A 16,748-nucleotide genomic window follows, 5' to 3' on the forward strand; every position below is an offset into this window, starting at 1 on the left:
TCCCCTCTATGCCTCTTCCAACAGGTCAGCTATAGGTAAAACAGTGCCCGAAGGAGAATGACATACTTGAGAGAAGGAACATAACAACAAAAAGTGTGGTGAGATTTAAACAGCAGCACACCAACAGATAACCTAGTCAGCAATGCCTGGCAACATTAACAGCAACAACTGAACAGGAACACATAACAGAGAACCTGCAGAAAGTCACCGCACAGAGGCGGGCACCCAATATCCCTTATGGACTACGAGAAAAGGATTTACCGGTAGGTATTTAAAATCCTATTTTCTCTAGTATCCATGAGGGATATTTGGGACAGAATTAGTAAGATGGGCATGTCCCAAAGCTTCCAGAATGGGCGGGAACATGCAGAGACATCTGCAGCACCGCCTGCCCAAACTAGGTATCCTCTTTGTCCAGGGTATCAAACTTGTAGAACTTCACAAAGGTGTTCTTCTCTGACCAGAAAGCGGCTCGGCATACAGTAGTTGTAGGGCCGAGACTCCACGGGCAGCCGCCCTGGAAGAGCCCACCGATCTGGTAGAGTGGGCCTTCAGAGACTGTGCAACAGGTAAGGCTGCCAACGCATAGGCCTGTTGGATAGTAAGCCTAATCCAACGAACAATGGACTGCTTTGAAGCAGGGCAACCCATTTTCTGTGCATCATACAGCACGAACAAGGAATCCGTCTTTCTGATCCGAGCCATCCTCTTGACATAGATTTTCAAGGCTCGCACCATATCCAATGCCTACAGAGGAGAAAAAGTGCCAGAACTGGATGGAATCACAATAGGTTGATTCAAGGGAAACGCGGAGACCACCTTCGACAGGAACTGCTGTCTAGTCCTGAGCTCCGCTCTGTTCTCGTAAAAGACCAACTACGGACTTTTGCACGACAAGGCCCCCAAATCTGAGACACGCCTAGCAGAAGCTAGGGCCAGTAACATCACCATTTTCCACATGAGGTACCTATCTTCTACAGTCGTCAGAGGTTCAAACCAGGAGGACTGTAGAAAGCGTAACACTACATCCAGATCCCAAGGTGCCGTAGGCGGCACGAATGGAGGTTGTATGTGAAGCACCCCTTGCAAGAAGGTCTGAACTTCCGTCAGGAGAACCAACTTCTTCTGGAAGAAGATGGATAGAGCTGAAATCTGGACCTTAATGGATCCCAGACGTAAGCCTTTATTCACTCCAGCCTGCAGGAAACATAGGAACCTTCCAAAGTGGAATTCTGCAGAGGGATATGTGCATTCCTCACACCAAGAGACATATCTCCGCCAGATATAATGATAGTGCTTTGACGTCACAGGTTTTCTGGCTTGCACCATAGTGGCAATGACCTTTTTGGAAAGCCCTTTGTGAGCTAGGATGTTCCGCTCAACTTCCATGCCATCAAACGAAGCCGCCATAAGTCTGGGTAGACGAACGGTCCTTGTAGAAGAAGATCCCTTTTTAGAGGTAGAGGCCAAGGGTCCTCTACGGACATGTCCACAAGAGCCGCATACCACATTCTTCGGGGCCTATCCAGGACAATCAAGATTGCTCTCACTCTTTGATGCCTGATCCGCTTGAGCACCCTTGGGATCAGCGCAATCGGAGGAAACAGGAAGACTAGCTGGTAAGGCCAAGGCGATGTCAGCGCATCCACTGTGCTCTCCTGAGGGTCCCTGGTACGTGAGCAACAGCAGTGAAGCTTTTTGTTGAGGCAAGAGGCCATCAAGTCGATCTGTGGGTATCCTCCCCTGTCGATGATCTGTGGAAACACCTGAGGGTGTAGTCCCCACTCTCCTGGGTGGAGGTCATGGTGACTCAGGAAGTCCGCTTACCAGTGGTCCACTCCCAGAATGAAGATCGCGGACAGTGCTCTTGCATTTCTTTCTGCCCAGAGGAGTATTCTTGACACTTCTTGCATGCAGGGCCTGCTTTTTGCACCTCCCTGTCGATTGATGTACGCCACTGCCGTGGCGTTGTCCGACTGCACCTGGATCGCCTGATCCCAAAATAGAGGGAATGCCTGAATCAGAGCATTGTAGATAGCTCCAAGTTCCAGAATGTTGATCGGAAGTAGGGCGTCTGGGGCAGACCACCTGCCCTGGAACTGCGCCCCCTGGGTGACAGCTCCCTATCCGCTCAGACTCGCATCCGTCGTGAGGAGGATCCAATCCTGAATCCCAAAGTGTTGACCTTCCAGTAGGTTGGAAGACTGTAGCCGCCACAAGAGAGAAATCCTGGCCTGGATCGACAGCCGTATCATCTGGTGCATCTGAAGATGTGAACCGGACCATTTGTTCAGGATGTCCAATTGGAAAGGTCTGAAATGAAACCTCCCGAATTGTATCGCCTCGTACGAAGCCACCATCTTTCCTAACAATTTTATGCAAAGATGAATGGAAACACGAGCAGGTCGGAGAACCATGCAAACCATTTCTTGAAGTGATCTCACTTTGTCCTGTGGGAGGAACACTTTCTGTGCTACAGTATTCAGTAGCATCCCCAGAAACAGGAGCCGCTGAGACGGTTCCAGGTGGGACTTCTAGAGATTGAGGATCCACCCGTGGCAAGAAAGAAGTTGGATAGTGCAATCTATATGGAGCAGTAGAAGCTCCCTGGAACTCGCTTTTATCAGAAGATCGTCCAGGTAGGGAATCACGTTGACTCCCTGGACCCTGAGCTGAAACATCATCACCGCCATCACCTTCGTAAACACCCTCGGAGCTGTAGACAGGCCGAAGGGTAATGCCTGAAACTGGTAGTGATCGTTCAGTATAGCGAACCGCAGATAAGCCTGATGAGGAAGCCAAATTGGGATATGGAGGTAAGTATCCTTGATATCCAGGGATACAAGGAATTCCTGTGGCTCCAGGCCTGCGATCACCGCTCTCAAAGATTCCGTCTTGAATTTGAAAACCTTCAGGTAAGGATTCAAGGACTTCAGGTTCAGAATGGGTCTCACCGACCCATCTGGTTTTGGTACCATGAACATACTGGAGTAGTAACCTTGTCCTTGTTGTTGTAGGGGTACTGGAACAATGACCTGGTACTGGACCAACTTGTTTATGGCCAGTAGCAGCGTACCTCGCATATTGTCCAAAGCTGGTAACCCTGATTTGAAAAATTGTTGCGGAGGAGCACCGTCGAACTAAAGCTTGTAACCCTGAGAGATAAGGTCCCTTACCCAAGCATCTTGGCAGGAACCGTCCAAGGATGTGGCTGTAGTAATGTAACCGACCTTCCACCACGAGATCCCCTCGGGGTGGGTGGGCACCGTCATGCTGAAGTCTTTGTGGAAGCCGAACTTGTGCTTTGATCCTGAGATCTGGCAACGGCTAGTTTCTTAGGCTTACCTCTGGTGTCTCTAGCTGCGTTGGAGGCCCCCTGGCCCTAGATGGAAATCTAGAGGACCAAAAGGACTGAGTATACGGTCCCGGGTAGGTACGTCTAGCAGGCGGAGCTCCTGCAGGGAGAAACGTGGATTTCCCAGCAGTAGCTTTGGAGATCCATGAGTCCAATTCACCTCCAAAGAGCCATTCCCCTGTGAAGGGAAGAGATTCCACATTATGTTTGGAGTCTGCGTCAGCATTCCACTGACGCATCCATATGGCTCTGCACGTGGACACAGCCATAGCAGAGGTCCTAGCATTAATATTGCCAATCTCTTTAAGGGAGTCACAGAGGACTCTTGCCGTGTCCTGAATGTGTTTTAGAAAAGTTACAGTAGTCACTAAGGTCATATCACCCGAAAGACCTTCCTGAATTTGAGTAGCCCAGGAATGAATTGCATGTGTCATCCAGCAGCCTGCAATGACCAGTCTTTGAGCTACACCTGCAGCAGTGTAGATAGATTTTAGAGTGGCCTCAATTTTCCTATCTGCCGAATCCTTTACCGTAAAGGAGTCCGGAGCAGGAAGTACCGCCTTTTTAGAAAGGTGAGAGACTGAGACATCCACTGCTGGAGATTCTTCCCCCAATTTTCTGCCTTCAGGGGCAAAGGGGAATGTATGCAGAAACCGTTTGTACACCTGATATTTTTTTTCTGGATTTTTCCAGGCTATTTTAAATAAGTCATCCAATTCCTTGGAATCAGAAAATGTGACTGTCAGTTTGTCTTGTGGGAGGAAAAATGACTGCTGAGTATTGGCATACACATCCCGAATAGCCAATATGAGGGGTTCAATACCCTTGGTAGGGGGTGGAATCCCCACTAATGGGGTCCACATCATCCTGTATATCATCAGCAATATCTGATATGAGTGCAGGTAGAGCACGTTTTTGTGCACCTGTAGTAGACAGGGGGATGTTTAGCAGCTAGATTTGCCACTGCTTGTTGCAGTTCCTGAGTCTTATTTGCATTTGCAGTGAGCTGAGATGACATATCAGACATCATACTTTTGATAGCCCCCAACCAGGAGGGCTCTGGACTCTTCCCCACATTGTTATCAGCATTTTGAGATGACTGACTACATTGCTCACATGAGATTGAGCCAGATGAACTAGGAGAGAATCTAGCATTACAAACACTGCATAACTTCTGTTTTAACATATTGAATAAGAAAAACTGTTACAATACACATGTAACACAGCCTGAAATACAACACAAGCCTGTCCTATTGCATGTGAGAGGAGACACAGGAAAGAGGACACCAGCGCACCCAGCGCTGCACAGCCCCAGTGAGGCTGTCAGCGTTTTACATGTAAACAACAGTGAGACTGTATTATGAAAAATCCCTCAGAGGGATGTTACTTGTGCACACTATAGCGGCTCTCCCCCTCTACACCCGGTACCAGTGATCCAGGGACTGTTATGGAGGAGCTGTTGAGGCTGCTGCTGCTATGCAGAGGAAGGCGCCAAAATGCAGCTGAGCCCGCTCTCATGTAGCTCTGCCCCCCACCATGGCATCGGAGCTACTGCTTTATATTTATACTGGCCATGTCTTCCTATGTTTTTAGCCTCACATAAATGCTTGGTACAATGCATTTTAGCTAGTCTCATGCAGGGGCTACAGCGGGTCCCCCCAAGAGGGACCCGTACACCTCACCCGGGCTTCAGCCACACAGTGAACTGGGGGACTCCCCTAGTGGGGTCCCCGGCGTGTACTCACTACCAATGATCACCTTCAGGCAGCGTTAGGGGTGTGCGGCATGCTGCGGCTGCGACAGCCAAGGCGCCATGCCCCGCTGAACAAACAGCCCCTCAGGACGGTGGTCCTGCAGCGGGAAAGCAGCTCTGCACCTCAAGAGGCTGGTGACCATCCCCCCCCTAACTCCCACGGTGCAGGTATGCTGTTGCCCAAACAGCATGCCAAAAGAAATAAAACTTTAAAAGAAATTGAAGAAAAACTCTGGAGCTGCCGAGTGTGCATCCTCTCCTGAGGGCACTTTTTTCTAAACTGACCGGTGGGAGGGGGCATAGAGGGGAGGAGCCAGCACACCCAGTTGAAGAGATTTAAAGTCCACTGGCTCCTTTGGACCTGTCTATACCCCCATCATACTAATTCTGTCCCCAATATCCCTTAAGGATGCTAGAGAAATGTATGATAAATTTGAATTTCCCCATAACATTTAATATCTTCCCATCTGTAATCCCTCCCTCAGTTCTGATCAATTCCAAGTCTTATTGGGCTAGTTATGATTGTTAGCATAGCATAGTGAAGTTCTTAAACTGTGTGCCTATGCACCATGGGGTGTCTCAGGACACTTGCAGGGGTGCCCTGGATTGGTGGTCCAGGACCAATTCAAATTATTTATGGTCAATGTAATAGGCAAAACCAGTGCTGGTGGCTGCCAATCATAAAATATGTGGACAAATAGAAGCAAATCTTATCCCTCACCACATAACTGAACCTAAGGATGATATATAAAAACAATTTACTTAATTTAACATTTCTTTCTAAATCTCTCAATAAGAAACTTTTGGCCTCAGGGTGCCATGAAAAAAAATCTGATACTCTAGGGCACCGTGATTCAAAAACGTTTGAGAACTGCTGACACAGCCTATGGACCACTCACTCAGCATCACACACCTGACGTTATTACAGTAGGTTTCACACCACCAGGGAAACCTGTATCCATGCAAGAGTTTAAAGCAAAGTGATATCGGGCGCATGGGGTGGGCAGGAGACAGTCCACAGAAGACGCTGCTCAGCATCTGAAAAGCTTCCCTCTAGCAACTACTTGTGATGCAGCGTCTTACTCTGGGTAATATTTTATCTTGGGATCTACAATCACACACTGCTTCAGGAAAAAAAGCTGGGCTGTAGGCAGAAGTGGATTAAACTACAGCAAACTATGCAACACAAAACAATATACACAAAATTGTAACTCTGTCAAACTACTAACACATACACATTGTAAACATTGTAAAGCACTCTTCTGTATGGGAATGTAATGCTAATGTAATATTGCATCCCATCTGCAGCACGGTGTTATTGACTCTCATTAAAGCATTATCATTTAATTAATATCCATGGCTTTTTTTTTATTAAACTCTCTCTGTACTGTGTTTTATTTTGTGCGTTATGAACAACTGACTGGATCTCTCTAATACCTCTTTCAGATGTACGACCAGAAAATTTCCCCGCTCAGACCCGGGTGACCTCCTTTCACACTACACTTGAGATCCGCAAAATTTCCGGGCTGACCCCTTTCAGAGATAAGCCACTCTACAAGCCAGTGCTGCCAGGCTACACTCATGTCACGCTCATACACATACATAAATGTAATACACACATACATGTCACATACATACATGCAATCGGGATGTAGTCATGGACCCTGACGGTCACATGACTGACGCCGGAATCCCGATCTGTGGCCTGCCCGACAGTCGGCATGCCGACTAACAGGGATTATTACCACTTGTGGGTGTCCACGACACTCATAGGGGGAATTCAAATGTTTGAAAATTCGGTTGGGTGTATGTTTTTTCCTGTCTATTAGGTAGGAAAAAAACAGACACCCAACTGACTTTTCAAACATTTGAATTCCCCCCATAGAATGGGAATAAAATCTGTTTCCTCCCCCCCCCCCCCCCTCACGTGCAATCTGGCAACCGGTATTATGGGGTTGGTATGGTGACCTCTGGGATCTCAGATGCCGGTCTCCCGATACCAGCCCCATGCAATCACATCATGCACCAGACAATAACAGGCAGTGCCTCTGTAGCCAGTGTGCGCTGGCTACTTCTACACACTGCAACACGGACCGGGCACCTCTATCCTAGCCATTCAGTCTTCACCCCTTGTTATATAGGTTGCCAAAACTGAATCTCTCCCCAGAACCAGTGCTGTCAGTACTTCTTTGCTATTGTAGGGAGGATGCCCCCCCCCCCCCCCCCCCCCCCAACTCCAGACAACACCGAACGGCCAATCAGAGCCTTCTGGGTACGACCCAGGAGTAAAATCCCAGGTCGCACCACTCAGACTTAACTCGGGTTGACTACGTGGGACGAAAGTCCAGAGGATCACAGTCCCGGGTTGGTGCCTGTCAGACATAAGTGAGACCTGGGTAGCTTAATATGTCTGAAAGGGGCCTAAATTGAATAAGCTTCTCATTCAGTACTGTGATGTGTACATGGATTCAGGACTGGTTTGCCAGCTCTGATCCTCTGCTATTAAGAAGAGCACATTATGTAATATTCTTTCTATGAGGACCATGGAAATGAACATATACATAAACAATTATTTTAAAAATGAAAGAAATGATAAATAAAAGTTAGGGGTCTCAACCTCATTGCACATGTTATATCTGCCCCACCTGCAGTGCACATAGGGGGTCATTCCGAGTTGTTCGCTCGGTAAAAATCTTCACATCGCAGCGATTTTCCGCTTAATGCGCATGCGCAATGTTCGCACTGCGACTGCGCCAAGTAAATTTGCTATGCACTTAGTAATTTTACTCACGGCTTTTTCATCGTTCTGGCGATCGTAATGTGATTGACAGGAAATGGGTGTTACTGGGCGGAAACAGGCCGTTTTATGGGCGTGTGGGAAAAAACGCTACCGTTTCCGGAAAAAACGCAGGAGTGGCCGGAGAAACGGAGGAGTGTCTGGGCGAACGCTGGGTGTGTTTGTGACGTCAAACCAGGAACGACAAGCACTGAACTGATCGCAGATGCCGAGTAAGCCTGAAGCTACTCAGAAACTGCTACGAGGTGTGTAATCGCAATATTGCGAATACATCGTTCGCAATTTTAAGATGCTAAGATTCACTCCCAGTAGGCGGCGGCTTAGCGTGAGCAAATCTGCTAAAATCCGCTTGCGAGCGAACAACTCGGAATGACCCCCATGGTTTTGCCCAACTGCTAACATATTTGCTGCTGCGATCAACTCTGAAATACCCCCTATGTTGGACTGAAATGGGTGCAGTTTGTAAATTATGTTGCCCATTTTACAGCAGGAAGGTATATGCCATAATCTAAATCTCAGCGTGCATACAAAGCTTCAAAATATTTATGTGCAGTTAATATACAATGTTTGCGTTGAATGGGCAAAACAATGCATTAGGGGCCCTATTCAGCACTGAACGCATCTGAGACGCATTCGCATTTCCCTTGTTACCGTAGCAGTGCACAACCGCAGGACCCGCACTGCGCATACGTGGGCCAGGGAGATGCGATCACATCTCAGTGATGTGAACGCTTCTGCCTGATTAACAGGCAGAGGCATTCGCGGGGCATTCGGAGGCGGCTGCGTGGCGGAGAAAACGAAGGTGGGTCGGCCCTGCTTTCGGGGTAGCCATGTGACGTCACTCGTGGCCACTGCAATTCTGAAGATTTGGTGGCCCGACTGCCTATGCAACCAGGCTGTGGAGGCAGGGGGCTTCATTTATTCAGCGATGCAATCGCAATTCAATTTCCGATCGCATTGCTGGCCGCCATTAGTATGCTGGTGGCCTTGTCGTGTACTGGGCGGCCCCCAGCATGTGAGTGATAACAGCTGCAGTTTTGCTTTTATAGTAAAACTGCAACTGAAGCTGGGGATATGGTCATTAGGTCGACACAGCTTAGGTCGAGAGTCATTAGGTCGGCCACTGAAGGTCAACATGCATTAGGTCGACATGGTCACTAGGTCGGCATGGTCACTAGGTCGACATGTACTAGGTCGACTGGTCAAAAGGTCGACATGAGTTTTTCATATTTTTTCTTCTTCATTTTTTGGATTTTTTCATACTTAACGATCCACGTAGACTATGATTGGAACGGTAACCTGCCTGAAGCGAGCCATGCGATGGGACATGGTGCACTAATTGGAGTTCCCCGTCACTTTCTGAAGAAAACGACGCCAAAAAGTCAGAAAATCTATGTCGATCTTTTGACCTGTCGACCTAGTACATGCTGACCTAATGACCGCGTCGACCTATTGTCCCTGTCGACCTAATGCATGTCGACCTTCCATGGTCGACCTAATGACTGTTGACCTAAGTTGTGTCTACCCAACGACCCATACCCCTGAAGCTGAATAAGGCCCTAGAATCACTAGCAGCGTACTGTAACTTGTTTCTAATTGGTACAAGCCCCAATCAACGTATAATTATTAACGTATTTCCTTATTCACTATATATTATTATATTACTGGTAACCTATTTATTTGTTTTACATGTATACTACAGCAAACAAGACCAGAAAAATAAGTAAATATCCACGATTCTGCTGATGTATGTGTTGGATGTTTTCTGACTGCATACTCACTCGTTGTAGGTTCAGCTTCATGTAAACGAGAGGACGGTGGTACAGGAGGACAGAGCTGTGCAGGTGTCATTGAAGAACCTTAGGAAAAAACACATTACAAGGATTACCAAAAAATATTGACATTTTTTCATTTAGCTTGCATGACTTTTTTAAATAACAGAGATCAGCTCTAGGTTTCTCTACACATGCCACAGACGATGTGGTGGTCGGAGTACAGAGTGGAATATCTGCTGTTCTAAGTGACGTGCCTGTAGAACAAATACAGAAAAATAAATATAGGTTATATTCTAATTAACTTTTACCAATAATAATTATACTAGATATACAATTATCTATCTATCTATCTATGTATATATACATATATATGTATATGTAGTGTTCACGCTAGCCATGCGCGTGGCATCCATTCATGCTGTGAGAGAGAGCTTGGGGGAAGCCCAGTACCTCCGTAGGTGCTGGGCACACCCCCAACAGTGAATATATATATATATATATATATATATATATATATATATAGGAATACCGGATAGGGGTTCTTAGCGACCTGAGGTGTTTATATGTGGCTAAATATAATAATATATTAAAAGGTTTGTATAAATAATATACAAATTTATTTCACAATACTAGGAATGAGTTTAAATACAAAAATAGTTAAATGAATAAAAGTACTTTACATAAAATGTCGTTCACTAAAAATGAAACACACCAAATTCTCAAATAAAGTGCAGATTGCATGTGCAAATAAGCTACAGAAATGTAGAAAATATAGTATTGAGAGTCTTAACTGATATAGCAGGAGGTCTCTGGGTGAAGGGCCAACGCGTTTCGTCTCTCAGACTTCTTTATGGGGTAAGTGACAAGGTACTACAGAGCTCCTATATATACCCCCCTAATTGGGAGTTAAGTGATGACATCATATCCTGTCTATGTTAGTGCATATTCATTTGAATAATTACTCCTTACTGGAGCACATGTTTAATACTTAATAATGGCCGCCATTACTGTATACATAAAATAAACAAACAATGTTGATCATTTAAAATGGAGTTTGGACATTAAAACAAGTGATTCCGGAGAGGTGCGGTACTTCCGCACTCTTTATTATTTCACATGCACATTAATGTTAATATTATGTATAGCACTGCACTAATAAAATGTCTATAATGTGTCATGTTGGCATTTTTTGTTGCGTGCGAAAGAAATACAGTCAAACCACACTGGAAAGGCCCAATTTCAACCAAACTTGGAAGCGAAGCAGTGTTGGGCCTGACTAGTACCAAAAGGGGCGACCCATTGGGAATATTAGGTACTGTACTGAAAGTAAAGGCAACTTCTAAATGTCCAATCGTGACAGATGTTCATATATCACATGATCACGTAAATATAGGTTATAAGCCTTACAAATGTATAATAATTTTTAATTTTTCTTGAAATATATATGACCACTGTAGAAATATATATATGTAAAATTAAGGTCACAGCACTTTATTAATTAGATCACTGTATTTGAGTTCACTGGCACCTTTAACTAAGAGAATAAGCAAATAATAGACACAGCACTGTGTAATCACTACTATATAATACATACCAAGAACTAATTGCTCACGTATATGAGGAAAATGGGCATTTTCCATATCCCTCCTTTATATATATATATATATATATATTTATATATATATTTCATATCTTTATCCCTTTTTTATAAACTAAATATTCTGCCATTTTACCTATTTATTTTACTTTATCATAAGATTTCTGTCTGATCTATTATACAAATAATATAATATATATACCATAGCTAAATATGCATAGGTGTGTATAATGCCGATATTAAACACAAGTATTTGACTCTCATAAACATATGATCTTCATTTCTCAAATATAAGACGCTGTAATATAAAAACCTTCTAAACATATCTTTATTTCATTTTTGGTGACTACGTCCGGGAAATATAAAAATCTCGCCATGAGAGAACGGGGAGAACGTTTCCATAACAACGTAACATAGCTGAGACTCCGGGTCATGTGATGTGGCTCATCCGTGCGTTCCACACGTTGCCAGTTCCGGGACTGAGAGCCCATGTGATGCGCTTAACCAATGACATGAAGGCGGAAATGCATAGAGACATTACGAACAAAGACGTCACCATTGCGCCAAACACGTGCAACCAGAAGCGGGGAACTATGAGAAGAAGGTCAAGACGGCGCGCATGCGCACATGAACTCTTTGAACACCGGAAGTGAGGCGGAAGTACCGCACCTCTCCGGAATCACTTGTTTTAATGTCCAAACTCCGTTTTAAATGATCAACATTGTTTGTTTATTTTATGTATACAGTAATGGCGGCCATTATTAAGTATTAAACATGTGCTCCAGTAAAGAGTAATTATTCAAATGAATATGCACTAACATAGACAGGATATGATGTCATCACTTAACTCCCAATTAGGGGGGTATATATAGGAGCTCTGTAGTACCTTGTCACTTACCCCACGAAGAAGTCTGAGAGACGAAACGCCTTGGGCCTTCACCCAGAGACCTCCTGCTATATCAGTTAAGACTCTCAATACTATATTTTCTACATTTCTGTAGCTTATTTGCACATGCAAGCTGCACTTTATTTGAGAATTTGGTGTGTTTCCATTTTTTTTTTTTAAATAGTCATTTTTAGAGAACGACATTTTATGTAAAGTACTTTTATTCATTTAACTATTTTTGTATTTAAACTCATTCCTAGTATTGTGAAATAAATTTATATATTATTTATACAAACTTTTTTATATATTTTTATATATTTATTATTATATTTAGCCACATATAAACACCTCAGGTCGCTAAGAACTCCTATCCGGTATTCCTATTTTGTTTTGCGGCAACCTACCATTGCCGTTTCTTTAGGGGGCAGCTGGCGCCCAAATAACTGGGAGTGTTCATTCTCTTGCAATCACATATCAAATCACAGCGGACAAGGGGGGAGGCTTGGTTATCCTCAACCTCTCCGACTACATCAAAGAAATTGAGGGGCAATTGGCAGAGACTGACACCTATGAGGAATTGGCATATGATCCGTCCAGTGAATACCAACAGGAACTGGCGCTCCTCCTGGAACAGGCCAAAATAAACGGTCAATTATCCAGCAAACTGTGTGATGCACTGAAACAGGAACATCCACTTGTGCCGATCTTTTTTGTGGTACCCAAGATCCACAAGAGCGCCACAGCACCTCCGGGTAGACCGATAATAGCAGCCAAAGACTCCATTTCGATATTCCTCGATGGGATTCTGCAACCCTTGATCTTGAAACATCATAATTTCATTAAAGATACCACCAGCTTCTTAGAGCGGATCAACAGCATTGGACAGGTCCCCCCTGGGACACTAATATGTGTGATTGACGTAAAAAGCCTATATACAAGTATCCCGCACGAAGCAGGTTTGCACGCAATGAGGGAGTTCCTCATTGAAGAGAAGATGGAAGTCCTCGATATAGGCCTCTTTATGCAGCTACTAACGTTGACCTTGGAAAGAAATTATTTCATGTTCAACGGCAAGTTTTTTCGCCAGAGGACCGGGTGTGCGATGGGGAGCAATGTCTCCCCATCGTTCGCCAACGTCTTCATGTTCCAGGAGGAACAGGCAGTTTTCTTTGACGATAGGGCTATAGCCCAGCATAAACTGATGTTTGCTAGATACATAGACGATTTGTTCCTACTATGGACCGGTGAAGCTGAGGTGTTTGAACAACTAATGGTGGACGTCAATGGCAGACCATCTACTATCAAGTACACCTATACAACAGGCAGGGAGTCCCTCAACTACCTGGACGTGAAATAACCATCAAGGATGGCAAATTAAGTACAAGTCTATACTCCACGCCAACGGACAAAAATGTCCTACTGAGGGCTAATAGCTACCATCCGGGACCTCTGAAGGATGGACTCCCGAGGTCGCAAATGATAAGGGCCTCTAGGATCATCAGCGACCGGTCCAGCTTGGATCAGGAACTAGAACATATGGTTACCAAATTCGTCCAGAGGCGATATGATTACCATAAATTGCAACTACAGAAAACAGAAGTTATGGCAATACCGAGGGAAACCCTACTCAAACCGACAGCGCGGAACGCTAAGGCGGTGATCCCATTTGTCAATACATTTAACACAGCTAGCCCGGTAATCCAGAGAGCAACAAGGGCCTTATGGCCTATTGTAGCTTCAGATAAGAAACTTCCAGTGTTCAAGGAGAGACGCCCCATGTTATGCTACTCAAGGGGTAAAAGTATAAGGGACATCATTGTGCATTCTGACGTCACAGGATTTCAAAGCGAGGTAGAAAGACCCACCACTTTCCTTACCAAACTACCGGGGTGTTACAGGTGCCTTAAATGCACTACATGTAACAGTATGATAGTAGGGTCTTCATTTAAACATCCCCACAAGGATAGAACCTTACAGATCAGGCATGTGGTGACATGCACGACAACTCACATTGTATATCTACTAATATGCCCATGTCATTTAGTTTACGTGGGTAAATCCGTCAGGACTTTCAGAGAGAGGATGGCCCTTCATAGGTCTGCGATTAAACAGGCACTGGCGGGCAAACCTTCTGAACAACCTGTAGCACGCCACTTTGCACTTAAGGGACATTCGCTGAATGATATAAAGCATCAAATTATAGATCATGTGCCGCGTAACATCCGAGGAGGAGACAGGGATCGCAAGCTCCTGCATATTGAATCCAAATGGATCCATGAACTTGGCACTATAAGCCCAGGCGGACAGAATGAGAAGTTCTCGTGGAACATCTTTATATGAATCCGAGTTGGACTACACCAGTGTCCCTTGCCTAGCACCTGTTTTACCCTTTTCCTTTGTCCCACACTTTCCCTTTCCCAGTTTTCCTTCCTCCCCTCCCAGTCCATTCCCCTTAGCCCCCTCCTTTCCCTTTCGTTCCCTTCCCTTTCCCCCATGTCTTTCTTCCCCCCCTCTTTCCCCCCCTCTTTCCCCCCCAAACCCCCCCCCCCACCCCTCTTCCCCTCCCTTCTTCCCTGTTTTTTCCCTCCCCCTTTTTTTGTTTCCCTTGGTCCTCTCTCCTCGCATTATATACAAGTACCTTAGTGTTTTTCGCTAGTTAAAAGGCGAACCCTTTGGTCTGGCGTTTGTACCATGGATGCTGATAACATGACCGTAGCAGGGTTTGATACCCCTAGGGCTGGGTACATACTTTATATCCCACTGTTGTTCCCATATGACGGTGTTAACCTACTATTAGGTTCCACAGCTGTCTGAGTCCGTCAGACTTACATGTTATATTCTACTAGGGACTGGAAGTATTGATCCACGGTGCCAGCAATTGGTCGTGGTGTCAGCATCCAATGACATCTTTCTCTAATAGCCCCCCGTGTGTTGTCTTGATACTTGATGTTTAGGAATGTTTCACAGTAATAGCCCTTAATTGTGGTGGTGGGACTCTATAATTGTGGGGGTCACAGTTCTTCCTGTTATTATACACTCTTGTTTCACTGGTTCTATCTATGCTTCCTTACAGGGTTTTGGTATGACCAGCGGCGTCCAGGTTGCCACGGCAACCGACGGGCGCAGCAGCAGTGAGGTCATCGCGCCGTGACCGGAAGTGCGGCGGGATTCTCGCGTCTCCGGTCGCGCATCGTGCACTGGCGGGCTTCTCTGGGATATAAGGTATGTTTTCACACACACAGTTTGTTACACACCTTGACAAAGGGGCATGTGAGCCCCGAAACGTCGGCTACCTGTAAGCTTTTGAATACACTTTTTTCATATTTACTAAATCCTTGAGTGTCGCTGTCTTCTTTTGGAGCCTACAATTTTATTCCAGAAGGCACCGGGGTAAGAAAATCAGTCAGGAGAGTGCCGGTCCATTCCTCGATATATATATACATATATATATAGTGTTCACGCTAGCCATGCGCGCGGCATCCATTCACGCTGTGAGAGAGAGCTTGGGGGAAGCCCAGTACCTCCGTAGGTGCTGGGCACACCCCCAACAGTGACGCTGCCGGCCGTCCACGCCCCCTGTTTTATCGTCTGTGGGCTGGACCGCCCACTTTTATTACGTGAAATGATCTCGCCCCCTATTTTGCGTGGCCACGCCCGACTTTGACGCGCACGCACACGCTTGTGCCCCTCAGTCCGGCGCCCTGCCCTGCCCAAATCCTAGAGTGAACATTATATATATATATATATATATATACACCTCCACCCCCAACAGCTGTCGTCTCTCAACCCCTTGACTTTTGTCTTACTTTTGCCTCCCAATCACATTTATCCATACTGTAGTGTCCCTTGGTCACTTCATGCCATACTGTAGTGCCCCCAGCCATATCGTGACACACTATTATACCTTTCTCAGGTTACTTTATACCGCTGTAGTGCCCTCAGGTCACATCATGCCACACTGTAGTGAGCCCCGAGTCATATCATGCCAAACTGTAGTGAGCCCCCGGTCATATTATGTCACACTGTTTTCCCCCCAAGATGGCATCATGCCACACTGTAGTAGTGCCCCTTGGGTCACATCATGCCATACTGTAGTGCTCCCTGGGTTACATCATACCACACAGTAGTACCCCCTTAGTTCACATCATGCCACACTGTAGTAAACACCGGTCATATCATGCCACACTGTAGTGCCTCCTTGCCATATCATGCCACAAAATTCTGCCACTCAGATCACCCTAATGCTACTCACCTTGGGGCTGTCTGGGCTCCATTAGCAGTCTATTCTCCATGCTCCTCTGGTTCTTAATTCACTTGGCCTTTGCACCCTCCTCCAATCCCAGACCGCAGACAACTCTTTCTCTGGCTCTGCCTTTTTTAAGTATTGGAGGAAAACATAGTAGGCTAGGAACCGTGGAGGAGGCAGGGTGGTTTTCATCCATTCCTCGTCTGTGACTCCATCAACTCAACTGGCATGGACAACATTATTGCTATGTGACAGGGTAGTGAACGTGAAGGCCTCAAGGCACTACATCCCGGCTGTCGGCATCGGCCACACTGCCCTTACTGTGGTCCTGGTGGTTAA

The 16,748-nt window shown here is 45.7% G+C and overlaps 1 protein-coding gene and 1 pseudogene across 2 annotated transcripts in view; one reads left to right on the plus strand and one right to left on the minus strand.

The window, feature by feature from the left end:
- The window catches only part of SH3KBP1 (SH3 domain containing kinase binding protein 1), a 677,269-nt gene that overhangs the window by 233,259 nt on the left and 427,262 nt on the right, over positions 1 to 16,748 (minus strand). For both annotated transcript variants that reach the window (XM_063955734.1, XM_063955735.1), the window contains one exon: positions 9,687 to 9,764. In XM_063955734.1, coding sequence (XP_063811804.1) covers positions 9,687 to 9,764 — 78 coding nt within the window. The remainder of the gene's footprint in view (positions 1 to 9,686; positions 9,765 to 16,748) is intronic.
- Positions 10,886 to 11,004, plus strand: LOC135052222 (5S ribosomal RNA; annotated as a pseudogene).

This window comes from Pseudophryne corroboree, chromosome 2 (genome assembly GCF_028390025.1).
Source record: "Pseudophryne corroboree isolate aPseCor3 chromosome 2, aPseCor3.hap2, whole genome shotgun sequence".
Lineage (NCBI taxonomy): Eukaryota > Metazoa > Chordata > Amphibia > Anura > Myobatrachidae > Pseudophryne > Pseudophryne corroboree.